This window comes from Lethenteron reissneri, chromosome 57 (genome assembly GCF_015708825.2).
Source record: "Lethenteron reissneri isolate LAM-NWPU_2019-01 chromosome 57, ASM1570882v1, whole genome shotgun sequence".
Classification (NCBI taxonomy): Eukaryota; Metazoa; Chordata; class Hyperoartia; order Petromyzontiformes; family Petromyzontidae; genus Lethenteron; species Lethenteron reissneri.
In genome coordinates, this window is record NC_083835.1 from 4,243,397 (window position 1) to 4,270,853 (window position 27,457).

A 27,457-nucleotide genomic window follows, 5' to 3' on the forward strand; every position below is an offset into this window, starting at 1 on the left:
CGGTGAGCCACAACTTTATGGTTTGAACGTTTCCTTGTTTCAAGTCACATTTTCCATCAAAGGGGGCGACAACCTTGGCCCAACACCACAAACAAACACACAGCGGCATTGTTCATTCTCTTCAAGCACAACAAAGTGTCTTAACGTTGGGGGGGGGGGGAGAGCCTTGCGCATACAGTATCTAACTCACGAATGACATGGCTTGGCAGGGAGAAAAAAACTGAATTCACAAGAGCGTGCAATAACTTGTGCGGGGCGAGAGCAGCTACTTTGCCTGTGGTTACGTTTGATTTTATTTCCCCGTTTGAGCACCCACCCGGAAGGGGGGGAAAAACCACGTCTAATGAAATCCATTGCAGACCGCAGAAATGTGTTTTACGTTTCACCTTAGGACCCCCAAAGGATTATCGCGGAGAGCGAAATAAATACAAACGAGTGGTCAGGGGAGGCTTGTCTTAACAAGCTGTGCCGGGCAGGTTTAAATGTTAAACCGCGCCGTCCGGTTTACAGAGGCAGCTGGAAATTTACATCCACATTGGCTTGTCTGGCGATGGACACGATCTCGGACAGCTTGACAACCTGCGAAGTCAAAGGGGGGGGGGGGGGGGGGGGGAGCAGGTTAAACACGGATGTGGATTTGTCGCCGGAGCCGTCTGACCTCCGCCCTCCTCCAGAGCCCAACATCCGCTGCGCCCTCGGACACGAGAGCTCCAAGAGCTGCCCGAATCGTGTCCTCACAACCGTCTCTCTTGCGTGGTTGTCGGAATTCTTGGAAACCATTCCAATACAGTTCTTGCTCTCCCCTCCCCCCCCCCTATCCTGTACATAACACGTGTCTTACCCAGTGCAACATTTTTTTTGCCTCAATCTATCTACACCACTCGTATGCATCTTCTTGGTTCTTTTCGGTAAAGTCATGTAGAAGGGAAATAATAAAAATAAAACAATATACTATTCTCACGACGTTTCGGCCACAACGCAAGCCGCCGTCCTCAGGTGAAGAACAGGTCTGTCGGAAAGACAGCGTCTGAATGAACACCACCAAGCTTGGCAGCGTATATTTAAGCTGGGTTAGAGGAAGGGCGCCTTGACAAAGGAATTGGAAAATGCAGATATGGGATTAGTCACTACTTGTGGAATGCATAGGTGGGGGGGGGGGGGGTTAAATATACGCTGCCAAGCGTGGTGGTGTTCATTCAGACGCTGTCTTTCCGACAGACCTGTTCTTCACCTGAGGGACGGCTGGCTTGTGTTGTGGCCGAAACGTCGTGAGAATTGTCTTTATTATGTTTTATTATTTCCCTTCTACGTGACTTTACCGAAAGAACCAAGAAGATGAATCCCTGCAGTCACTAAAGCTTTAAATCGAAATTTAGAGTATAGCTCTCTGATGGAAACAGTAATAGGGACAATAGCACTCTCATATAAATTACCTTTTGAATTAAATTACACACCGGGAACATTCTATTTTAGGCCATGCTCAGAAGCAGAACATCATTGACTGACTGTGACCAAATGAAAAACCGCACCTCCGATTCGCACGGTTGGCTACGTACGGTGCAAAAGAAATTCAACGTACGGACATTTACAATCACGGCTTGAGGGTCGGGTTTTTTTTTTGCTGGATTATTTTAAAACGATCACACAAGCACACCAATTCAACTTCTGTAAACAATCGCTTGCGGAGGAAAATCGTCCGGCTCGCGTTAAACGCGCCCGCAAACGAAACGGGGCAAGCGAACGGTTATTCGCGCGTGCGTGCGTACGCGCGCATCTATAATTCGCATTCCCGCAAAAATTTCCGAGACAGATGCTCTCAGCCGGCACAGCAGGTGCCGAAACACAATCTCTGAGATGGAGGAAGAGGAGGAGGCGGGGGGCGGGGGGGGCAATAAGTAAACAAACGGCGGTGGAATAGCGATGTTAGCAGCATAATCCATTTACAAACGGGACCCCCACCCCTTCCTTACGCCGAAACGAGTTTGTGCTCTGCCACTCCAATACATTTACTTTTCCCCCCACCTCTCTCGTTCAAGGTATCGATAAGCTCGACTGCGCGAGGGCGTTCGTGTTTTTGTAAACGGTCTCGCGGACGTCGGCACTTGCTTACAGCGGCGAAGGTACAGCGGGGGATTGCTGCTCTGGGAGCAAATGAGAAGTTGCAGGCGGGATCGACCCCCACCCGAGACGGAGGAAGAGAGACGGGAGCGTTTCCTCACCATTTTAGCAGCTTCGTCCAAGTCGTCGCATGCCAGGATCTTCAGGCTGCTCGCCGCAATGATCGCCTTGGCGTCGTCCACTTGAGTTCCTGTGACATCGACCGAGTGGAGAATGGCACGCGCCTCCGTGTGAAGCACTCGCCCCCCGCTGTCTTCCCCTCCCACGGCGGCCGATTATTACCGCACGGGAATTTTGAATCCGTACTAAATTGTCGCGTACGCACAGTTGCAATTCAATCCCCTAAGTGCGACGGCTGCGATTATGTAACGCGGCCTTGGAAAAGGGGGAAGTTGCAAACAAACTTTGCTTGCCTTCTTGGTTCTTTCGGTAAAGTCACGTAGAAGGGAAATAATAAAAATAAAACATAATAAAATAATTCTCACGACGTTTTGGCCACAACGCAAGCAGACGTCCTCAGGTGAAGAACAGGTCTGTCGGAAAGACAGCGTCTGAGCTTGCGTTGTGGCCGAAACGTCGTGAGAATTGTATTTTATTATGTTTTATTTTAATTATTTCCCTTCTACGTGACTTTACCGAAAGAGCCAAGAAGATGAATCCCTGCAGTCACGAAAGCTTTAAATCGAAATTTAAACTTTGCTTGGTGTTGTTGGAGTTACCACCCCCCTCCCCGAGTGGATATAATCCGTGAATAAATAAACAAGCTTCTCGATCAAAAAGTACGGCACTTTTAAAATTCTCAAAGCAAGGCAGATTTGTAGCACATCTTCTCAATTTGCTGCTGCAAATGAAATTGGCCGAATTCATAATGACGCACGTTACTTTTCACAGCGACGGTTGATTGCCGATCCGGATACTCGCCGATTCAGTCCGGTCACTCGTGCCCATGTCACCCTTCTGTCGCTACTACCACGGTCACTCTTGCCCATGAACCTCACTCATCGATTCCTCCACTCGTGTTGAGGACTATGTCTCCCGGACTGATTCTTTCCTCTCATCCATACTGTGTTCAACCACCACCACCGCAGGGCAAGACATCTCTTCCCGCTCCTTTCCCTGCTCACAATGCTTAGCTTTGGAATCCCCTCCCGTCAACGTGTTTTGTGTGTATGTTGAACGTATTTCGCACGGTAGGTAGCCAACTGTGCTAATCGGAAGCGCAGGGGAAAGACAACAAACTATGGGTCTCTGTGTGAGTCTATGGGTCTCTGTGAGTCTGTGGGTCTCTGTGTGAGTCTGTGGGTCTCTGTGTGAGTCTGTGGGTCTCTGTGTGAGTCTATGGGTCTCTGTGTGAGTGTGGGTCTCTGTGTGAGTCTATGGGTCTCTGTGTGAGTCTGTGGGTCTCTGTGTGAGTCTGTGGGTCTCTGTGTGAGTCTGTGGGTCTCTGTGTGAGTCTGTGGGTCTCTGTGTGAGTCTGGGTCTCTGTGGGAGTCTGTGGGTCTCTGTGTGAGTCTGTGGGTCTCTGTGTGAGTCTGTGGGTCTCTGTGTGAGTCTATGGGTCTCTGTGTGAGTCTATGGGTCTCTGTGTGAGTCTATGGGTCTGTGTGAGTCTATGGGTCTCTGTGTGAGTCTATTGGTCTCTGTGTGAGTCTATTGGTCTCTGTGCGAGTCTATGGGTCTCTGTGTGAGTCTATGGGTCTCTGTGAGTCTATGGATCTCTGTGTGAGTCTATGGATCTCTGTGTGAGTCTATGGGTCTCTGTGTGAGTCTGTGGGTCTCTGTGTGAGTCTATGGGTCTCTGTGTGAGTCTATGGGTATCTGTGCGAGTCGATGGGTCTCTGTGCGAGTCTATGGCTCTCTGTGCGAGTCTATGGGTCTCTGTGCGAGTCTGTGGGTCTCTGTGCGAGTCTGTGGGTCTCTGTGCGAGTCTGTGGGTCTCTGTGCGAGTCTGTGGGTCTCTGTGCGAGTCTGTGGGTCTCTGTGTGAGTCTATGGCTCTCTGTGTGAGTTTATGGGTCTCTGTGTGAGTCTATGGCTCTCTGTGTGAGTCTATGGCTCTCTGTGTGAGTCTATGAGTCTCTGTGTGAGTCTATGGGTCTCTGTGTGAGTCTATGGGTATCTGTGCGAGTCTGGGTCTGTGTGAGTCTATGGGTCTATGTGTGAGTCTATGGCTCTCTGTGTGAGTCTATGGGTCTCTGTGTGAGTCTATGTGTCTCTGTGTGAGTCTATGGCTCTCTGTGTGAGTCTATGGGTCTCTGTGTGGGTCTCTGTGTGAGTCCATGGGTATCTGTGTGGGTCTCTGTGTGAGTCTATGGGTCTCTGTGTGGGTCTCTGTGTGAGTCTATGGGTATCTGTGCTAGTCGATGTGTGTATGTTGAACTTCTTTCATGTTAGCCAACCGTGCTAATCGTAGACACAAACAGCTGGTGGAAGCTTGGGGTCGAATGTCACGGACACGTTCAGACTTTTGTGATTAACCCTTTTCTGACGGAAGAAAAAAAATCAAATAACTTCATCGGTACCGAGGCTCCCACAAGACCATGGCGGGAGGGTGTGTAGGCACAGTTTGTCCTCATAGTGACATTGTCATTGTGCTGGTCGCCTTGTGGCGTCCTCTGGTCTAACACTGTTTGAGACTTGGCTCTAAAGAAAGTTGTCTCTGGTGTGGACCAATCAGTTTCAAAGACAATGCATCATCATAGACTACCAGAGCATGTTCACCCCCAAGTGTGTGTGGTTAATGCAGACACGATTCCTTGCAAAAGGTTTCAGTTTGGTGTTCTAACATCTTAACACAACTGCTTTAATTCTAGATTTGAAGCTTTCGTGACTGCAATGATTCATATTCTTAGGTTTTTTCGGTAAAGTCACGTAGGTAAAACATCAAAATTAATAAAAAATAAAATAAAGATCACGACGTTTCAGAGGCTGCCTCCACGAAACGTCGTGATCTTTATTTTATTTTTATTAATTTTGATGTTTTACCTACGTGACTTTACCGAAAAAACCTAAGAATACAACTGCTTTATTGCCAGAAAGGGTAAAACCTATTCTTAGATCTATCATAGAGTGGCGGTCTCGTCGCTACAACGGCGCAACTACGCCTCTCTAAATGAAGTTAACGCTAACCGCTTGCGCATCCCGAGATTCAGCGGTGGACTTGCAGACCGTCTCGGAACGGGAAAGGGGTTTTAAGTTATTCCAAACAAATTTCTACATATTTGGCGATGGGATCTTCCGACCAAAGTCACATTCAACCAAAACCGCACCCATTTTTAAATCCTTTATATTAAGTTCGCTTGCGTGCTTGCTTGCTTGCTTGCTTGCGACCGTGCAAACCTTTCGGTCGTTTTTTAACCCACTTCTCGTGATCCAATCGAGCCGACAATTTGCACACAGACTCGTTGTGCGAGACAATTAATGTTCGTGAAAATTTTTTTCCAAAATTTTACACTGTTTAGGGAAAACAAATTAAATATTTAATTACCAATTGTTTAATACTGCAGACAATCATCTGACCCATAGGTGGCAGCCATCTCAAGCCAGAGGACGAGAGGACTCTAGCCGCCACGCATATAAAGGATTTAGAGTGAAAAACTTTGTTTTTACGGGTTATACTTATTCCTGTTGATTATCCCCCTTGGCACCGGAGTTTTAACGTTCAATCGTCGATGTGAATCGTCCGCGGCCGGGGAGTCGCGTACCTTGCAAGCGAACGACGATTGGCACTCGCAGGTTGAGCTCCTTCGCCGCGGCGATGATGCCCTGAGCGATGATGTCGCAGCGCATGATCCCGCCAAAGATGTTCACCAGAATGGCCTGGACCTACAGGAGCCAAGGGTTAGGGTTTGGGGGGGGTGGGGAAAAAAGTCACGGCAAGTTCAATTTGTTTGACCGGGTGAGACAAGTCCACAGACCGGGATGGTATCATTTTGCAAGGGTGACTCTGGGTAACGAGGCATGAACGTAGCGTGGCCGGGCGGCTGCAGGTGCCATACGAAGCCCTTGCACGGAGCATACGAGCCACGGCCAATCCACTGCTGGATGAAGGCCTCGCAAGCTGGCCATCATTCAGAGGTTGGGCTCATTTGTAGCGTAATGTACCCACGACGATTAAACTTTGCAAGTTCTTAACAAAAGTTTACATCGACACCAAGTCTCCGCGATCGCGTCGAGTCCAGATACACTCTTGATGTTATCATCGTCGTCGTCGTCGTCATCATCCGTGACCGACTGCTGGATGAAGAAGCCTTCCCCCCAAGCCATCGCAAAATCTCACGGTCCCGCAACGGAACGATCCGCCTAGCAGCTGCGTAATTTGCTAGATTTCGCAGTTCCATCTCGACGGTCGGATCTCCTCCCGGGACGAGTTTCTCTCCTCTTTGGGCTGCCGCACCGTCGTTAAGTCTCGGACCGCCGGCCGTCGTCGCTTGCGACGAACGCGTCTGCCCCAGGCGCACTTGTCTTGGCAGTCGATGGCACGCGTTTAGGCGCACGTATTCTGTGTTTACGTGTGTTCAAAAAAATCCTCGGTGAAGAAACAAAACTGCTCGAGTGTTTTCAGGGCCGATGCGTTGACGCGCGATGCGCTGACGTGCACTCGTGGAGTGGTCGACGATGAAAGACGTAGACGCGTCGGGTCGAGCGAACGACAAGGGGATGCACACACGAACAGAACACATTTAGAATCGACGTCGCGCGTATTTGGCTGCTGATGTAAGTTTCCACACGGTGGATAAGCCGCTTGGTTGAGCTATCGTTTGTGGGCACGTCGCTTCTGAAAAAGAGCAATATAGCTCAGTGGGCCGCACCTGGTAAAATAAAAATCTTCGCAGAGTCTAAGCCACTTAGTAGTGGTTTTAAGCATAAGAATGGAGAGTATGTAACATAATACTGGTCAACACACTTTTTCTGGCATAAGGTAGTCCAACGGTTAAGGTAATTTTGGGGTGCTGATTCCAAATCTGGCATCAGTTTTTGTCTATCACATCAGGTTTTTGAGATATCAAATATTGCATTTTCAATACAAACTGCAGAAGAAAATATTAAATGAATGTGGATATCTACATAAAATTATATTATAAACACACTATCCTAAAAATACAGCACCATATTTTAACACTAAAGCAGTCACTGTCACTTATGATTGCAAGTTGTTGCGAGTCAGAGTTAATTTTGGGTAAAATCAATGAAAATGGGGTATGCCGATAGCATAAAATGAGATGTGATAGAGCAAATCTGAGATCAGATTTGGAATCGGCACCCTGAAATTAGTCTAGAACAGCTGCAAAAGTCCAGGCCAGAAAAAAAAGTTTTTTTTTTGTTGACCAGTGTATAATTTGAAAGCTTAATGGTTGATTAGACCATCCCAACGTTCTCATGGGGAACAAGATGACGGTCTTCGGTTAATCACGCAGTTAATTAAAAATGTATATTTCAATTGTCCTCATGTCAAGTTTCCCTTCAGAATTCTCAAGGAAGTGGTGACGAGAGGAGAATATCTTATCTGACAAACATGACAAACAGCTGATGGACAAAAAAACCAGACCAGTCATCCTCGTGTTAAAAGTTAACAGCCCTTTGTCAATCCACTGCTAGATGAAGGCCTCTTTGCAATGTCAATCCACAGGGGTTTGCCTCTGAACCAACTTCACCATGCCGTTCATTGCGGGTCCGTGCAAGACCATTTGGGATACATCACGCGCCATTCATTGTTCGCCGTGACCTGATCAGAACCTGACCTTGTAACCTCTCGATCACGTGCCCCTTAACCAGTGCCATCTGGCCAGTCCGGTACGGGAGTGCAAAGCAAATTATGTTTGTTCACATTAGACGGCGATCATTAACCGCGAATGGTTCATTGATTGCGCCATCGATGCCCGAACCGCCAAGTCGACGTTAATTCCTAGCTTCTAAGAGACAAACGGTTCTCGTAGACGTGGGCAGGGTGGGGGGGGGGGGAGAGGCTGCGTGTCCCAGGCTGTCCCGCAACGAACTCTGAAGCTTCATTACTGAGAAGAAGAAGAAAAAAAGAACTCTGCTCGTGGTCAGGCGTGCGATTGTCGAGCGGTCCGGTGGTCTCATTACAGCGACGATCGGAATCGTACTGAAGTGGCAGTCACAGCGACGATCATTAAAATCGCTTTAATAGCGCATCGGAGGGTAATGTTCCGGCATTTTTTTCTGTTTCTTTTTAGCGAGGCTTCAAACCCATGCAGGGCAGCCCCAGGACACGGGCCTAGAGCTACGCCTGTGCTCTCGTCTCTGGCTCACTCGCTTTTTGTTGTCGATCGCATCATTTTTAAACACAACGCGTGTTGTTGCGCCCGTACGCACACACGCGCCTTCACGACATTAGCACAGCGGTCGACGCGCGCATCACACCGCGACCCCAACCCACCCGCCCCGCCCCACTCACCCCACACCCCCACCCTGCCCCCCCCACCCCCCCACCCCGCCACCCCCCCGCCCCACCCCCCCCGCCGACATCGAGTTACATTCCTAACCCGCAAAACGTCGCCCCCGAATCATCCGAATCTTAATCCCCCGGGGGCGTCTTCCCCGACGTCGAGAGCAGCGGCCTCGCACCTTGGAGTCGGAGGTGATGAGCTTGAAGGCCTCCGTCACCTGCTGCGCCGTGGCCCCGCCACCCACGTCGAGGAAGTTGGCGGGCAGCCCGCCGTGCAGCTTGATGATGTCCATCGTGGCCATGGCCAGGCCAGCGCCGTTCACTGCGACGACAAACGGCCAAGCCCGGCGCTTTCGTTAGGGGCCGCCACGGTGGCCAGGAGATGTTTGGGGTAGTGATAGGAGATGTTAACTACCTAGCTTGGTATACAGAAGGTCGTGGGTTCGTTCCTGACCAGGACACCTGCTCTAAGTTTGGAGTCTGCGTGTCTCTCTCATCATCACGGTGGCGCGGAGATGTTAACTACCTCGCTTGGTGTACAGGAGGTCGTGGGTTCGATCCTGACCAGGACACCTGCTCTAAGTTTGGAGTCTGCGTCTCTCTCATCATCATCATGGTGGCACGGAGATGTTAACTACCTCGCCTGGTATACAGGAGGTCGTGGGTTCGATCCTGACCAGGACACCTGCTGTATATTTGGATTCTGCGTGTCTCTCATCATCATCACAGTGGCGTGGAGATGTTAACTACCTCACCTGGTATACAGGAGGTCGTGGGTTCGATCCTGACCAGGACACCTGCTCTAAGTTTGGAGTCTGCGTGTCTCTCTCATCAATTTTTCCCTCCACATGGTCGAATCGACGTGCGCTTTAGATTATTTACAGTATTTGGCCGCTGTAAATCTCCACACGACGACAAGCCCACTTCGTTGAGCTTTCATTTGTGGTGTCCAGGTCGGTGCTGAAAATGAACTATGCAGCACAGTCAGCCTTATTTGGTATTTTTTTTTTATTATTATAGTAAAACCTTGGATTGCAAGTAACTTGGTCTGGGAGTGTTTTACACGACGAGCAAATTTTTAAAATAAAAATTAATTTGATAAACGAGCGAGGTCTTGCAACACGAGTAGTACGTGTATACGCTTTGTCTGCCGAGCGTCACGTGATCACAACTGATATACGAGTGCTTTGGATTACAAGCACGTTACCGGAACGAATAATGCTCGCAATCCAAGGTTTCACTGCATATATATTGCACTTTTTTCGCATCGTACGTAGCCAACCGTGCTAATCGATAGGTGCGGGAGCGCGGGAGGGGAATGACAACAAACTGAACGCACAGTCAAAAGGTAGACTCGTGTGTTGCGGTTGGGTCGTGGCAAAAATTTGCGTGCGTGAGCGACATTCAAGGACCCGGGATCGCAGTGCCAACAAACCGAACACAAAAAGCAGTCCTAAAGAAATGAGTTCTTAATCTAGATTTAAAAGTGCATAGCTACCAGACGCTTCCTAATAATAATAATAGTAAATTTCGATTTAAAGCTTTCGTGACTGCAGGGATTCATATTCTTGGTTCTTTCGCTAAAAGTCACGTAGAAGGGAAATAATAAAATAATAAACATAAAACATTTTAAAAATTCTCACGACGTTTCGATTGCAACACATGCAATCATCATCAGGTGTGAAAACGACAGCAAGAACATTTGAAAAAAGTGGTGACGATTGCTTGTGTTGCAATCGAAACGTCGTGAGAATATTATTGTTTTATTTTTATTATTTTATTCTTAGGTTTTTTCGGTAAAGTCACGTAGGTAAAAAATTTAAATTAATAAAAGTAAAATAAAAATAAAATAAAATAAAAATCACGACGTTTCGGAGGCAACACAAGCTTCCGTCTTCAGGTGGAACCGTCACAGCCCGACAGCTGTATCAAGTAAATGAGAGATTACAAGAGATACCACTCCGTATATATAATGGTTTCCCTTCTACGTGACTTTACCGAAAGAACCAAGAACATAATAACAATATAATAACAATAGTTTTTTAGACTCTGTCTTATCGACAGACATGTTCTTCACCTGAGGACGGCTGCTTGCGTTGTGGCCGAAACGTCGTGAGATTTATTTTATTATGTTTTATTTTTATTATTTTATTACTTCCCTTCTACGTGACTTTACCGAAAGAACCAAGAAGATGAATTCCTGCAGTCACGAAAGCTTTAAATCGAAAAATAGTCGTCGTCGTCGTCGTAGTCAATAGTTACCCAGGCAGCCGATGTTTCCGTCGAGGCCGATGTAGTTGAGGTTGGCTTGCGCCGCCTGCACGTCACGTGCGTCCTCCTGGCTCCAGTCGCGCATCGAGAAGACGCGCTCCTGACGGTACGCCGCGTTGGCGTCAAAGTTGATCTTCGCGTCCATGCACATGACTGTCGGCCACGTGGGGGGGGGAGGGAGACGAGACAGACAATCCCCCTACGTCACAAGTTGATCTTCGCGTCCATCCACGAGGGGTAGTGACAGGGGAGGGACCTCGCTGGGGGGGGCGGGGGCAGGCAGTAGCAGTAGCAGGATGATGATGACGATGATGCTGTGCTAGGGGAGAAGAGTTGGGGGTTGTTTTAAGTGAGCAACGTGAGCAGGTTAAGATGGTTGCTTCATATGGGGCGGCATAGCGACCGCATCTTCATGAGGCTCATCATGGGTTGATGGTGGCGATGGCGGCGATGATGGCGATGGCGGCGATGGCGGCGATGGCGGCGATGGCGGCGATGGCGGCGATGGCGGCGATGGCGGCGATGGCGGCGATGGCGGCGATGGCGGCGATGGCGGCGATGGCGGCGATGGCGGCGATGGCGGCGATGGCGGCGATGGCGGCGATGGCGGCGATGGCGGCGATGGCGGCGATGGCGGCGATGGCGGCGATGGCGGCGATGGCGGCGATGAGGGCGATGGCGGCGATGGTGGCGATGGCGGCGATGACGGCGATGGTGGCGATGGTGGCGATGGCGGCGATGAGGGCGATGGTGGCGATGAGGGCGATGGTGGCGATGACGGCGATGGTGGCGATGGTGGCGATGGTGGCGATGAGGGCGATGGTGGCGATGGTGGCGATGGCGGCGATGGCGGCGATGGCGGCGATGAGGGCGATGGTGGCGATGGCGGCGATGGCGGCGATGAGGGCGATGAGGGCGATGAGGGCGATGGTGGCGATGGTGGCGATGGTGGCGATGGCGGCGATGGCGGCGATGGCGGCGATGACGGCGATGACGGCGATGGTGGCGATGACGGCGATGAGGGCGATGAGGGCGATGGCGGCGATGGTGGCGATGACGGCGATGGTGGCGATGACGGCGATGGTGGCGATGAGGGCGATGACGGCGATGAGGGCGATGAGGGCGATGGTGGCGATGACGGCGATGACGGCGATGACGGCGATGAGGGCGATGAGGGCGATGGTGGCGATGCCGGCGATGGTGGCGATGACGGCGATGACGGCCGGCGGCTGCGTCGGGTTGATCGGAGGCAGCGCGAACCTGCTCCGGACGAGTCCTCCACCATGGGGTTGATCTCGATCATGCTGGCGTCATACTTCATGAACACGCCGTACAGCTTCATCATGAGCTCGGCCGCGTCGTTACAAAGCTCGTCGGGGAAGCCGATCTTCTGAGCCACCTGCCGAGCGGACGGGGTCACGGGGGGAAGGGTTGACGGGAGAGAGAAGGAGAAAGCGGCGGGAGACTGGAGAAAGACGACGACAGAAAAAAGCGTTTTTTTTATTTGAACGTTGTTCTGTTGCTGAAGAAGCTCCCAGCGCGCGGAGAGAAATGTCGCGACATCGCACCGAACAATACGTGGGTTCGACCCAAACGTACACTGCGGGAGTATTTTAAATCACGTGAAGAGATTAAAAAAAGTTTTGCTGGCTGGGCACGCAAGCGGACGGTGCCGACGTCGCCGCGCATGCCCCAGCGGCGGAGGCGGGTTGCATCGCCGTGCTCCCCTGTCACGCCTCCCCTCCGCTCACCTCCGTATCAGCGCGGTTGGCCACGTCCGGAGCGAAATGTAGTTCAGCGCACATCCTGTATGTCGATCCCGCGCGCAAGCGCATGCGGCGTTAAGTCATTTCTCATTAGACCCCACCCCCCCCGCCTCTCGTCCTACGAAAATCAACGCCGCCTGTCATCTTCATAACCATCAACGCGATGCCACAATCTATCCACTGCCGCATGAAGGCCGTCTCACCGTTCCTGCGCCCCCCGCGGTCCCCTCCGTGGTGCCGCCTACTCACCCGCAGGGCCTGCTCGTGGTTGATGCCCTCCATGATGTCGATGGGCTCCTTGACGATGGCGTCGGGGTTCTCGGCCGCGACGTCCTCGATGTTGACGCCGCCGTGGGAGCTGCCGATGATCACCGGGCCCTGCGGCGTCGCGTGCGGTGCGTGCGGAGCGGTGCGTGCGGTGCGTGCGGAGCGTGCGGAGCGTGTGCGGAGAACGGAGGCGCAGCGGTTAGCGTGCCACGCGACAAACCCGGCGGCCCGGGTTCAATTCCGGCACGCGGCCATCAACGCCAGTGACGATTATCTGAACTGGTCCTGGGTCCTCCCCTAGGTCGACTCGGCCTCAAATGGTGCAGTGTGTAAACATCGCCCTTATAGGTTGCTTGCCGACAGCGCTTACTCCTACAGTCTGTTAAAGGCTACATGGGGGATCTTTGTCTTTTGCGTGCATATAGACACAGGTGGTACACATCAGCCAGTCATCTCAATCAAGTCAACCCATGGCGCCCGGGTCTGTGCAGCGACCTCCTGCCAGCCAACCTTTGACACATCACGTGGCCTCGGAGTGCACCTAGCCTGGCACAAGCGCCACGGAAACATCACCACCACTTAGTGGCGAATGGCGGCTGTTGTTGTTGTTGCAGACAAAGAGACCGTGTCCATCTCGGCCTAACAGACGTTGCGTCGACTTGAAGGTGGGCACGTGGCTAAGCAGTAGAGCGCATTCGCCGCCTGCTGAAGAGGTTTCGCGGTTTTCAGCCCAGTGGCCGCACTGGCTAATGCCGTGCATGCCCTGGCAAAAAAACCCTATTATTACACGTCGCTCTGCCTCTACATCAGCCATACTAAAGGAGAAGTGGTAGTTTAAGATCCACAGTGGATGTTAAGGAACCTGCGATGTTGTTTGATCAAGGGTAAGCCATTGCGTGCCACGGTCACAGTCCAATTTTGCGAATTTAGAAAATTACAAATTACTTGAGTGAATCAGCCAAAATATCAATATCGCCCCCCAACAGCCAAACCACTGAGCCCTTCTTGAGCGAAGTGGGGGGGGGGTTAATGAATGCATATAAATGACAATTTAGTATCCTTCTTCTTGGTTCTTTCGGTAAAGTCACGTAGAAGTGAAATAATAAAATAATAAAAATAAAACATTATAAATATACGCTGCCAAGCCTGGTGGTGTTCATTCAGGCGCTGTCTTTCCGACAGACCTGTTCTTCACCTGAGGACGGCTGCTTGCGTTGTGGCCGAAACGTTGTGAGAATTATTTTATTATGTTTTATTTTTATTATTTTCCTTCTACGTGACTTTACCGAAAGAACCAAGAAGATGAATCCCTGCAGTCACGAAAGCTTTAAATCGAAATTTAATTTAGTATCCATTGGCGGTTGGGTTATTTATATGGTAAGCAATGTACATTATGCAAGCCCATTGTTCTTGTACCTCCTGCCTATTGTTCAACGGTAATCCCTATTGATATCTGGGGACCTGTATAGGCATGCGTTTAAACAATGTATTATTTGAGGATTTGCTTCCAAGCAGCAATAAGTCTGTAGCTATCCAAACGGTTAAAATTATTTTTATTTCCCTCAATTTCAATAGATTCTCCAATTAGTCTTGGCCGGTAGTAACTCGCTTTGCACAGAACTTCAAAATTACCAAAATCAATCGAGTGTCCTTGTTGGCCACGCGTGTTCTGTCACTGCAACTTCTGTCTCATTCGTTAAAACAAATTAAAACCGAAACAACGCTGGCAAAGAGACAAAAAAACACATCTCAAAATATACTGGTGTGTGTCAATTCCCATGCATTCGTTCGATAAAACTTTTGGGGAAAAAAAACGCGCCTGCGAAAAAAAAACCGCACATCTGGACAGACGAAAGAAACGAAGGTCTGAAAGCACCGTCCCTCGACGCCGCGTCGACTCGTGTCGTACGAAGGAGCCACACCTGGAAGGCTCTCTCGAGTGCGATGGCGAAGTAGTACTCGCGGCGCGGGTAACGGCGCTCGCAGATGAACACGTGGTTACAGATGCGCCCCTTCTCGCCCGTCTGCTTCGTGTACAGCTTCTTGCCGAGCATGCGGCTCGCCAGGTCCCGCGCTTCCTCGGGCCTGACGATCGTACGCACGGCATCGCACACGCACGCCATCGCACACGCACGCCATCGCACACGCACGGCATCGCACACGCACGCCATCGAACAGCGGACACGCGCGGCATCGCACACGCACGCCATCGAACAGCGGACACGCGCGGCATCGCACACGCACGGCATCGCACACGCACGCCATCGCACACGCACGGCATCGCACGCCATCGCACACGCACGGCATCGCACACGCACGCCATCGCACACGCACGGCATCGCACACGCACGGCATCGCACACGCACGGCATCGCACACGCACGGCATCGCACACGCACGCCATCGCACACGCGCGCCATCGAACAGCGGACACGCGCGACATCGCACACGCGCAGGAGCGAGCGCGGTAAAGCCACACGAAAGACGAACGACGCCCGTAGTGATGTACGCGACGCCGACACTTTTGTTGAGTGCGTCAAATTGTTACGGGGTGAAAATTATCTGAACGTCGGCAAAAGAAATTACTAAAAAATCTGTCGCCCTTATAAAATCAGACAGTTTTTTTTAAATCCCCAATTCATCTCTACGACAAGGCACACACCCCCGCAAGACAGGGCGTGTTTGTGCTTCTTAGGACGTGTTCGACGATACGGCTTCCCACCGCGTGCCACTTTTAAAACATTGCCGCCCCCCCCGCTCAGCTTTGAGAAGCCGTTGGTAAGCAAGTGTCCGGCTAAGCGGGTCGGTTCGGCGTGAGAACGTCTCCGTCGTGCCTGCACGTCTCAAGTCCATCTCGGCTCGACGCTCATCGTCGTGCGTCCCGCGACGAAGCTAGTCCTCTCTAACAAACTGCCCCCCTCATGGCCGCATCGTTCCTTTTTTAAATCCTTTATATTAAGTTCACTTGCTTGCTTGCGCGCTTACGACCGTGCAAATCTTTCGGTCGTTTTTTAACCCACTTCCCGTGATCCAATCGAGCTGACATTTTGCAGACAGACTCGTTGTGCGTGACAATTTATTTTCGTGAAAAAATTTTCCCAAAATTTTACACTTTTTAGAAATTTTTTTTTATATGTAATTACCAATTGCTTAATGGTGGCAGACAATCATCTGACCCATAGGTGGCAGCCATCTCAAGCCAGAGGACGAGAGGACTCTAGCCGCCACGCATATAAAGGATTTATAGTGAAAAACTTTGTTTTTACGGGTTAATTTTTTTTCCATCATTCTCAACGGTGGTACAGCGTCCGTTTGATCCGTTGGCGTAATAATAAGTCCGAATTAGAACTCGCGAAATGCACGCTGCAAAGTTTGCTCACGCATTCGCACATTTTTTTCTATCGAGTTAACAAATGCTGGTCTTCGCTGGCAAAAGCAATCGTGGAGGGAGATTGCCCTCTAGCGGACAATGTGTTACAACAACTGCCAAACTCAGATTCACCCCCATCCCTTGGTTATAATAAATACAGATCATCGATCTTCTTGGTTCTTTCGGTAAAGTCACGTGACTTTACCGAAAGAACCAAGAAGAAGTCACGAAAGCTTTAAATCGAAATCGGCAGATTTGGGGGGCAAGGTGGGTGCCGGATTACCAAAATTGGAGGGGAAGGGGGGCGCCGGATTAGCAAAAACGCCAGATAATCACTGCTAATCGATATTTAAAATTGCTTATTTTTGCACATTCTTGTATAAAATGTTTTTAGGTGTTGTGTATGTTTTTTAAATTTGATTACTATATGAAATTGGCATAAATAATCATGCAAATAGACAAACAATAAATATCCTACTGTAAAAAAGTTACCGTGTTCACTTTACCGTACTTGCCACTCCAATCGCGAAGACTCTGCATCATGGGGTAATGTACGTAGTACTACGGCGCTCTTAAATTTAGATTTAAAGCTTTCGTGACTGCAGGGATTAATATTCTTGGTTCTTTCGGTAAAGTCGCGTAGAAGGGAAATAATAAAATAATATAAATATAAAACAATAAAAATTCTCACGACGTTTCGACTGCAACACAAGCAGTCATCATCAGGTGTGAAATCCACGGCAATAATTTTTTAATTGTTTTATATTTTTTTATTATGTCCCTTCAACAACACGTGTGGATGATCGCCGGACTGATGCAGCCTTTAGACCGGTGCTCCAGCGGTTGTTAGTCATGAAAATTGTATACAAGTGCAGTATTTTCATTGTTTAAGTTGTTCTATGTAGTGTATAATGTACTGCAATTAATGTTTAACACTGAAATCAAGCTTTGCTACTTTTCTTCGTCACGTACATGGTGCCGATCGCCGGATTGGGTACAGCCTTGGGAGCGATTTTGCCGGATCAGCCAGGGACCGGCAGATAATGTTGGAAGCCGGATAATTGCTCGCCAGATAATCGATGATTAACTGTATCACGATTCAGTGTGTGATTTTGATTGAAACATCTTTTTTAATTAAAATTTCTTCCTTCTCACCTGTACTGATTTTCTGTCTAAGTAGCGTAGTTTTGTTTGCTTCGTGCGAATATGATTTCCGTGCATCATAAATCATTAAATTCTCAAACCGCATGATGCGACCATCTGTGGACATCTGTGAAAAAGATCTTCATAGCTCGTCGGATTCCTCCAGTCAAAATAAATATTCTGATTCTGAATAATCAATCAATGAATGGACCCATCAACACATCTCTCTTGTTAACTCGAATTAAGCTAACCAATCGAACCTCGGCAACACCCTTCCACCTAACCCTACTCCTCACCCCGACCCATCCACGCTTAACCCCCAGGCATTGCGTTTCCATTTCTGTTTTGACGTTCGTTTGCGCGTTTTTACTCACGAGTAGACGATCTTGACCCCCCCACGAAGGCCACCTTCAAACACTCCCTTTCCTCGTCCCCCGGCTAGCACCTGGGCCTTCACCACCAGGTCTGTGGAGCCTGCAGAGGTCACACAAGGAGTCAGACAGGGGTCAGACAGGGGTCACGAACATCAGTAATCGCTGTTGAGAGCGGAGGCCGCACACATATGAAGGGGGCAGACAGAACGTGGTGGTCGTCATTCTATTGAAGTAGAACAGCATTCTGCGCGGCGGAGTTTTGCAAAGGATGCCAAATTAAAATGTTCGTTTGTTCATTTCTCAGTCCGCTTGTCCTGGTGAGGATCACGGCGGCAGCGTGTTGAGTAGTGGCGGTCCCATGCCTCCATTTCCCTGGCCACAGACTCTAGCTCTACACTACTATACACTACTACACTATACACTACTACACTATACACTACACTGTATACTACACTATACACCACTACACTATACACTACACTATACACTACACCACTACACTATACACTACACTATATACTACTACACCACTACACTATACACTACACTATATACTACTACACCACTACACTATACACTACACTATATACTACTACACCACTACACTACACACTACACTATATACTACTACACCACTACACTACACTATATACTACTACACAACTACACTATACACTACACTATATACTACTACACTACACACTACACTATATACTACTACACCACTACACTACACTATATACTATTACACCACTACACTACATACTACTACACCACTACACTATACACTACACTATATACTACTACACCACTACACTACACACTACACTATATACTACTACACCACTACACTACACTATATACTATTACACCACTACACTACATACTACTACACCACTACACTATACACTACACTATATACTACTACACCACTACTACACTACACTGTACACTACTACACCACTACACTATATACTACTACACCACTACACTATACATTATACTACTACACCACTACTACACTACACTAAACACTACTATACTATAATACAATACGATAACCTACTACACTACACAATACACTACGAAACACAGACTCCAGCTCTTCGTGGGGAATTCCCAGGCGTTCTCAGGCCAGCCGAGTGGCATAGTCCCACCGCTAACGCACCCCGGGCCGGCCCCGGGCTCTTCACCCAAAATGTATACTTTGTTAACTCATGTATGGCAAGCAATGCAATTGGGCTGTGACTTTCGGAGACCTTCATTCTGCAATGGACTGACAACAAAAATGAGCATGTTCTGATACAATGTAAAAAAAATAAAAAGCTCGTTTTGATAAAAACATCAACAAATATGTTGAGCTATTTATCTCACGCCAAGTGAATGTACGACAACACGCATCGTTACTGCAGGTCGCATCCCCGTTTGTTTTTCTTTTAAATCGAAGAATTCAAAACGAAATGCTGAAACATGCTCACGTCGTAGAACAAACACGACCCCACGCACAACAAAAACAAAATAGGCAATCGGAAGCATCTCAAGGTTTTAAAATCGGGTTTGAGTTCGGTGATGGGAACAAAGTCGGATGAAAGCCAAGGCTTACAAACGCTACACCGAACGATAAAAAAATGTTTGCGCGAGCAAACACCAAACCATGGACGCCAGATCACTACCGTAACTGCAGTTCTCAACCGGCCTCAACGAGTCTGCATTTCACTTGCCAGCGGCTGCCTGCTGACATCGCACTCCGCTCTCCTCTCTGCGTTCTCGGCTCCCCCCACAATGAGGTTTCACTCTTCTCGTCTCGACCCAATGGAGCGTTGTTTCTTCACCCCTGCCGTCTCCGCTGTCGATAAACTCCTTAACCCTGGGCATTGTTTACATACCGCCCTGTTCCAAGTCCAGACTCCATGACTAAACCCCCATTCTCTTCCGCTTTTGAATGACTTTTCTCCATACCCTGAACTTGCACGTGCATATTAACGGAAAGGCGCACGAGGGGGTGGGTGGCCAACACGGCATCCGACCGACTTGGGCTCCCTAGTGGCGATGCTTACACTTCGCACTAGGCACTCATTTGAGGCCGAGTCGACCTAGGGGAGGCCCACGACTGGTTCAGATACTGGTGTTGGCCGTGAGCTGGAATCGAACTCGGGTCGCCGGGTTCGTAGCGCAGCCCATTAACCACTACACTACCTCTACCCACAAACCTAAAAAGATGGATGCATGTATGTTCGCGCCGTACGTAGCCAATTGATTTAAAAGTGCGCAGCTCTGAGTGACTTCCTAATATCAGAAGGAAGAAAGCGTTCCAGACGGCCGCAGAAACGCATCCGAAAGCGCGCGATGCGGTGACCACCGTCTTCTTTGTTCGATGGCCAGCAACCAAAAAGTTGCTGCTGCTGCTGCGACGTAATTACTGCACTGTGGGGGGGTTTTCTTTCTTCCTCTAAAATATTAGTCACCCGTGTTCCAAGCCACTTCCCCGTTTCGAGATCACCCCACTCCACACTCGACGTAATTCCCCTTCAAAATAGAGGTTTCTGGGTTAGATCGCGTAAATATGCGTCGTTTAAACCCGCCACCACCCAGACACAGCCCACTAGTAAGGGTTGTCATGTAAACAGAACGTGCCAATTCGTCACTGGTACAGCGCACCGGTGTGTTGGAGAGCTAGATCTGTGGCTGTCGCCTGAAGCAAGTTGTAATTACTGGCGAAACGTCGTACTCAGATTGTAAATGTTGTGGCTTGGCTCTCCATCATACCGGTGTGCTGTACTAGTATACTACACTATACACTACACTATACACTACACTATACACTACTATACACGCTACACTACGTAACATTATACACTACACTATACACTACTATACACTACACTACGATACACTATACACTATACTATAGACTAGTGCTGTACTCGTGACGAATTGCCCACGTTCTGTTTACGTGACAATCCTTACTAGTTGGCCGTGTCGGGTGGTGGCGGGTTTTAACGACACATTTATATATTGACACGCTGTAACTCAAAAACCTCTTATGGATGATATTGGTCGCGAAAGCCTGCTACGTGTTAAACTGTAATTCCCCTTGTTTGTGGCATAATGTCTGGAAATACAAGCGCATTCAAACTCTTTGTAGATGCAAACTACATCCCGGTCTAGCGCATGCCATTTCAGAGCTCGCCACTAATTTTTCATAGCCAAGCAATCTTCAGGCCTCAACTTCCTCCTCCTTTTTCGCAAATGGGATGCGAGGCGATTTCCCCGAGAGTAGTGGTCCGACGTTCGAGGACGAGTGACCAAAACTGATACTCGGAACACAAATCGGTTCCCGTCGCTTGGGGTGTCATCGTTTACGCGGTGTACGAGGTCTCTCTCCGATGTACTCTTTGGTTTTTTCTCGGTAAAGTCGCGTAGGTAAAAAAATTAAAATAAATTAAATCACGACGTTTTGGAGGCAACACAAGCTTCCGTCTTCAGGTGGAACCGTCACAGCAAAATTACTGTATCAAGTATCACAGTTTGTGTTGCCTCCGAAACGTCGTGATTTAATTTATTTTAATTTTTTACCTACGTGACTTTACCGACAAAACCAAAGAGCATGAATCCTTTCAGTCACGAAAACATCAAATCTAGAATCTCTCCGATGTATTTTTGCTGGGCTCGTACACCGTGTGTCGCTTGCCAGGTGCAGCGAAACGCCGGACATCGCGCCGAACAGGAGGCCACAACAACCTTGGAAGATGCATCGGAGGGGCTATGGATATAATGATCACATTACAAATACGACGACGACTTATATATATATTCTTTGTTCTTTCTGTAAAGTCACGTAGAAGGGAAATAATAAAAAAATAAAAATAAAACATAATAAAATAATTCTCACGACGTTTCGGCCACAACGCAAGCAGCCGTCCTCAGGTGGAGAACAGGTCTGTCGAGAAGACAGCGTCTGAATGTTCCTGTTCTCCACCTGAGGACGGCTGCTTGCGTTGTTATTTTATTACTTCCCTTCTACGTGACTTTACCGAAAGAACCAAGAAGATGAATCCCTGCAGTCACGAAAGCTTTAAATCGAGACTTATATATCCTCGACAAAATTGACCGGGGCCTCGTTCTACGCCGCCACGGTGCGTGCCTCACCCATGCCCTTGGCCACCTTGTAGGCCTCCTCGACGGAGGTGGCCACCGTGCCCTTGGGCACCTTGACCCCGGCCTCCTGCAGCAGCTCCATGCTCATGTACTCGTGCAGGGACAGCTGCCGCCGCTGCTGCGGCTGATGCGGCTGCTGATGCAGGATGGGCGCCCCCATGACCTGAAGAAGCGGACACACGACAAACGGTGACGTCGCTTTACGGCCGCAGCCGTCGGCGCCGTCAGCAACGTGACCCGCCGTCGCAGCCGTCGCCAGCGTCACCGCCGTCGCAGCCGTCAGCAACATCACCACAGTCAACGACGTCACCAATGTCACCACCGTCACCACCATCACCACCGTCACCACCGTCACCACCGTCACCACCGTCACCACGGTCACCACCGTCACCACCATCAGCAGTCACCACCATCACCACCGTCACCACCGTCACCACCATCAGCAGTCACCACCAGCAGTCACCACCGTCACCACCGTCACCACCATCAGCAGTCACCAACGTGGTCACCGTCACCACCGTCACCACCATCACCACCGTCACCACCGTCACTAGTCACCAACGTGGTCACCGTCACCACCGTCACCACCATCACCACCGTCACCACCGTCACTAGTCACCAACGTGGTCACCGTCACCACCGTCACCACCATCACCACCGTCACCACCGTCACTAGTCACCAACGTGGTCACCGTCACCACCGTCACCACCATCAGCAGTCACCACCATCACCACCGTCACCACCGTCACCACCATCAGCAGTCACCACCAGCAGTCACCACCGTCACCACCGTCACCACCATCAGCAGTCACCAACGTGGTCACCGTCACCACCGTCACCACCATCACCACCGTCACCACCGTCACTAGTCACCAACGTGGTCACCGTCACCACCGTCACCACCATCAGCAGTCACCACCATCACCACCGTCACCACCGTCACCACCATCAGCAGTCACCACCAGCAGTCACCACCAGCAGTCACCACCGTCACCACCGTCACCACCATCAGCAGTCACCAACGTGGTCACCGTCACCACTGTCACCACCATCACCACCGTCACCACCGTCACTAGTCACCAACGTGGTCACCGTCACCACCGTCACCACCATCAGCAGTCACCACCATCACCACCGTCACCACCGTCACCACCATCAGCAGTCACCACCAGCAGTCACCACCGTCACCACCGTCACCACCATCAGCAGTCACCAACGTGGTCACCGTCACCACCGTCACCACCATCACCACCGTCACCACCGTCACTAGTCACCAACGTGGTCACCGTCACCACCGTCACCACCATCAGCAGTCACCACCATCACCACCGTCACCACCGTCACCACCATCAGCAGTCACCACCAGCAGTCACCACCGTCACCACCGTCACCACCATCAGCAGTCACCAACGTGGTCACCGTCACCACCGTCACCACCATCACCACCGTCACCACCGTCACTAGTCACCAACGTGGTCACCGTCACCACCGTCACCACCATCAGCAGTCACCACCATCACCACCGTCACCACCGTCACCACCATCAGCAGTCACCACCAGCAGTCACCACCGTCACCACCGTCACCACCATCAGCAGTCACCAACGTGGTCACCGTCACCACCGTCACCACCATCACCACCGTCACCACCGTCACTAGTCACCAACGTGGTCACCGTCACCACCGTCACCACCATCAGCAGTCACCACCATCACCACCGTCACCACCGTCACCACCATCAGCAGTCACCACCAGCAGTCACCACCGTCACCACCGTCACCACCATCAGCAGTCACCAACGTGGTCACCGTCACCACCGTCACCACCATCACCACCGTCACCACCGTCACTAGTCACCAACGTGGTCACCGTCACCACCGTCACCACCATCAGCAGTCACCACCATCACCACCGTCACCACCGTCACCACCATCAGCAGTCACCACCAGCAGTCACCACCGTCACCACCGTCACCACCGTCACCACCGTCAGCAGTCACCAACGTGGTCACCGCCGTCACCAAAGTCACCACCATCACAGCCATCACTACCATGACCACCTACACCAGCGTCAGCAATATCACCACCGTCACAGACCCACTTGCCAGAGGTTCTGTTCCCACCACAGCAGCCTGGCAACTTGAATTACCAAAGACTGTGTTGTTGGATATTAAATAGATGTGCAGGGTCCTGTAACACGCAGGTGGACAGGTGGCTGAGATCCTGGGTTCAAAATCAGGCCACCGACCGCCTTTGTTCGACCAGGTTCCAAAGAGTAAAACGGGCCCATCCCATCAAAGCCAATGAGAGAAAATGCACTTTTCGCTCTCCCACTAATCAAGAGTGAAGCACCAATTGGGTGTGTGGTACAGGTCTGAAATTCCTGTCTGCCAGTTGTGACGCACAGGCAAAGATATGGATCTCCCATTAAGCGTTGTATTCTGCCAGGAAATGTCACGTTAGCAAATGCCTCTTTAAACTAATCTCAACTAAGAACGATTTCTATTTTACCACGTAAGGCCCACTGAGCTGTATAGCTCTTTTTCAGAAGAGACCTGGCCATCACAAATGATAGGCCAACGAGAAGTGGCTTATCATCACTTGGAAATTTATAGCAGCCAAATACTCTAAACGCGTGTTTCTAAATGTGGAGGTATTAAATTATATTTCAAAAGCGAGCCAGCCATAAATAGTTTAGACATTTATAGCGCCAAAATAGTCTAAATAGTTTTCGATTTAAAGCTTTCGTGACTGCAGGGATTCATCTTCTTGGTTCTTTCACCTGAGGACGGCTGCTTGCGTTGTGGCCGAAACGTCGTGAGAATTATATTATTATGTTTTATTTTTATTATTTTATTAGTCTAAATAATCTCAATGCATTTTTCTAAATGTGGAGGGAAAAACCGAAGGACCCGGAGATGAATCCACGTGACCACGGAGAGAGAGAGAGAGAGAACACGCAAACTCCAAATATACAGGAGTCGTGAGGGTGGGGATCGAACCCACGACCTCCTGCATACCAGGCGAGGGCGATAACATCACCACCTTGGCGCCAGCAAAGCGAGTGATCTGGCCTGCACCAACAATTATGGAGTCACATTTTACTCCCCATTCCAATGTTGACACAATGCACCACTCACTCGTCGTAGATTGCCTGCGGACTTAAAGACGCCTTGTATACAAATACACCTATGTTCGTGCACGACAATAAACCATTATTACCTCTGAAATAAGCCCCCCCCCCTCCCCACCCCCCGTCTTTGCCTTTTGTTGTTGATGTAACTCAACTCAAGTGCTATAATCGAGTTGTGTTACAAGCTTTCTGGGCCAAAGGTCCCCGTCAAAAAATATTTTTAAGTGAGGCCAACTTGACAATTAGCCGGACTCGCCATTGGCAAACTCACTTCATCATCCATAATAGTTGTTTTTGCGTTAGATGGCGTAAATATAAATGTTAATTCTAGATTTGAAGCTTTCGTGACTGCAAGGATTCATACTCTTAGTTCTTTCGGTAAAGTCACGTAGGTAAAAAATGAAATCTAAATTAATTTTGATTTCATTTGTTACCTACGTGACTTTACCAAAAGAACTAATAAATATAAATGTGTCGTTAAACCCGCCGCGACCCGCCACAGCCAACTAGTAAGTTTTGTCACGTAAACAGAACGTGCCAGTCCGTTACTAGTACAGCACACCGGTGCGTTGGAGAGCAAATCCACAACATTTACAATCATTCACTTCATCATTATCTACTCAGCCGGAATGCGATGTCGCCACTAAGAAGCTCGTAGGCTAAGCGAGAGGCACGTGTGCCCCCAATCCCGCTCGAATGGGCAAACCGCCACGCACAGCATGTGTTGGGAGACTGCCTTGTGGGCAGCAAGAGAGCAGTGAGGAAAAACTCCATTGTCGTACAGAGTTCCCCCCCGCTTCTATGCTGCCCGCCTTCGCCAACCCCGGCACTGACCAGCGTGGTGGTGACATGATGGCAGAGGTCGCAACCGGGTATCCGATACCCGTACCCTACCCGATACCCGGTTACCCGTACGGGTACGGGTACCCGATTGCGACCCTGGTGCGGCCGGGTACGGGTAGGCCGTGAGTCACTGGTGAGTCACCATTTGTCACTCATTTCGGGTAGGGTACGGGTACGGGTAGGGAACGGGTACCCGTACCATTTGCGATCCTGGTGCGGCCGGGTACGGGTAAGGAATCAAAACCCGTATGCGACCTCTGCATGGTGGTGGTGGTGGTGGTGGTCAAATAACCCCATGGTGACCGGCGCAGGCATGACCGGGAGCAGAGGGCCCTTATCTAGCAGCGGATTGCTGGAAGTGAAGCGGCCGTTGCGTTTACACATCTGGCAGAGCAGAGTCACGGCATCGCACGCGCGGCGCTTTCAGACGCGCTTCTGCGGCCCGTCTGGAACGCTCTCTTCCTTCCGATATTAGTAAGCCACTGGGAGTTATGATGCACCACCTTTAAATCATCTCGAGCGGTGGTTGTTAAACCCCTGGAGCTGCGAGATGCCCTTCCTGGGGGGGAGGGTGTGAGACATGGCCAGATTTTTTGTAGAAGGTAAATCATCGAAACACAACTTAAGCACGAGCAACGCAGGTACAATTTACTTTGTTTCTTCAAACCCTACGTATTTATTTACATTGTACATGTTTTTAACGATTGAGAACCAAAGGAGTGCAAGGCTGCAGTGAAGGTTAAGAACCACACTGCTCTTGATTGACAAACTGCTTCCTTTAGAACTGCTTTGTGTTCAGCATACGCCACTGCACGTACTATGTGGAGCATAGCTCTCCGATCGAAACAGTAAGAGTGACCCATCTTCTTGGTTCTTTCGGTAAAGTCACGTAGAAGGGAAGTCATTAAAAAAAAACATAGTAAAATAATTCTCACGACGTTTCGGCCGTCCTCAGGTGAAGACCAGGTCTGTCGGGGAGACAGCGTCTACGTGACTTTACCGAAAGAACCAAGAAGATGAATCCCTGCAGTCACGAAAGCTTTAAATCGAAAAGTAAGAGTGACACAGCGCTCCCACGTAAAAAACCTTTTGAATTAAATTAAACACCGGGAACATTTCATTCAGGCCGTGTTCAGAAGCAAAACATCATTGGCTGGGTGTGACGAGATGAAAAACCGCACCTCCAATTAGCACGATTGGCTACGTACGTGCAGCGCCGCTCAACAACGCGACTCGGACAAAGAACAGCGTTGGCGAGTTTTGGACAAGCGACGATGCCCCCCTTTGCACACGAGTTGGGAGCCTTGAGACAGAAACAAAACATGTCCAGAGGAACTGGAGGCCCTTCCTGAAGCAGAAAAAAAAAACAATGCGAGCCCGTTTACGCGTCGGACAGACTGATTGACCGTGCCGAAAGGAATTTGACCGCGGGTGTTTTGTGGGGAAAGGGATTTTTTTTTTAAAACGCCCTTGTTATGATGTTACGTGCCGAGTATATACAACTTGATTGACGCGAATTGCTCCCAATGTTTTGTTCGACTTTGCCAAATATTGCCCGCCCGCCGATGTCGAAACGCTGCCGTAAAAAAAAACACAAACTCGGCCGTT

The 27,457-nt window shown here is 49.8% G+C and overlaps 2 protein-coding genes across 2 annotated transcripts in view; one reads left to right on the plus strand and one right to left on the minus strand.

Annotated features, from left to right (window-relative positions):
- The window catches only part of LOC133357260 (guanine nucleotide exchange factor DBS-like), a 408,695-nt gene that overhangs the window by 220,228 nt on the left and 161,010 nt on the right, over nt 1-27,457 (plus strand). The gene's annotated exons all lie outside the window — the stretch shown is intronic.
- Nucleotides 2-27,457, minus strand: part of LOC133357269 (succinate--CoA ligase [ADP-forming] subunit beta, mitochondrial-like) — a 43,914-nt gene continuing 16,458 nt past the window's right edge. The window contains exons 2-11 of the mRNA XM_061575133.1: nt 21,866-22,037; nt 17,717-17,816; nt 14,753-14,915; nt 12,813-12,941; nt 12,058-12,196; nt 10,789-10,950; nt 8,706-8,848; nt 5,822-5,942; nt 2,220-2,308; nt 2-579 (exon numbers count right to left, since the gene is read on the minus strand). Coding sequence (XP_061431117.1) covers nt 505-579; nt 2,220-2,308; nt 5,822-5,942; nt 8,706-8,848; nt 10,789-10,950; nt 12,058-12,196; nt 12,813-12,941; nt 14,753-14,915; nt 17,717-17,816; nt 21,866-22,037 — 1,293 coding nt within the window. The 3' untranslated portion in view covers nt 2-504. The remainder of the gene's footprint in view (nt 580-2,219; nt 2,309-5,821; nt 5,943-8,705; nt 8,849-10,788; nt 10,951-12,057; nt 12,197-12,812; nt 12,942-14,752; nt 14,916-17,716; nt 17,817-21,865; nt 22,038-27,457) is intronic.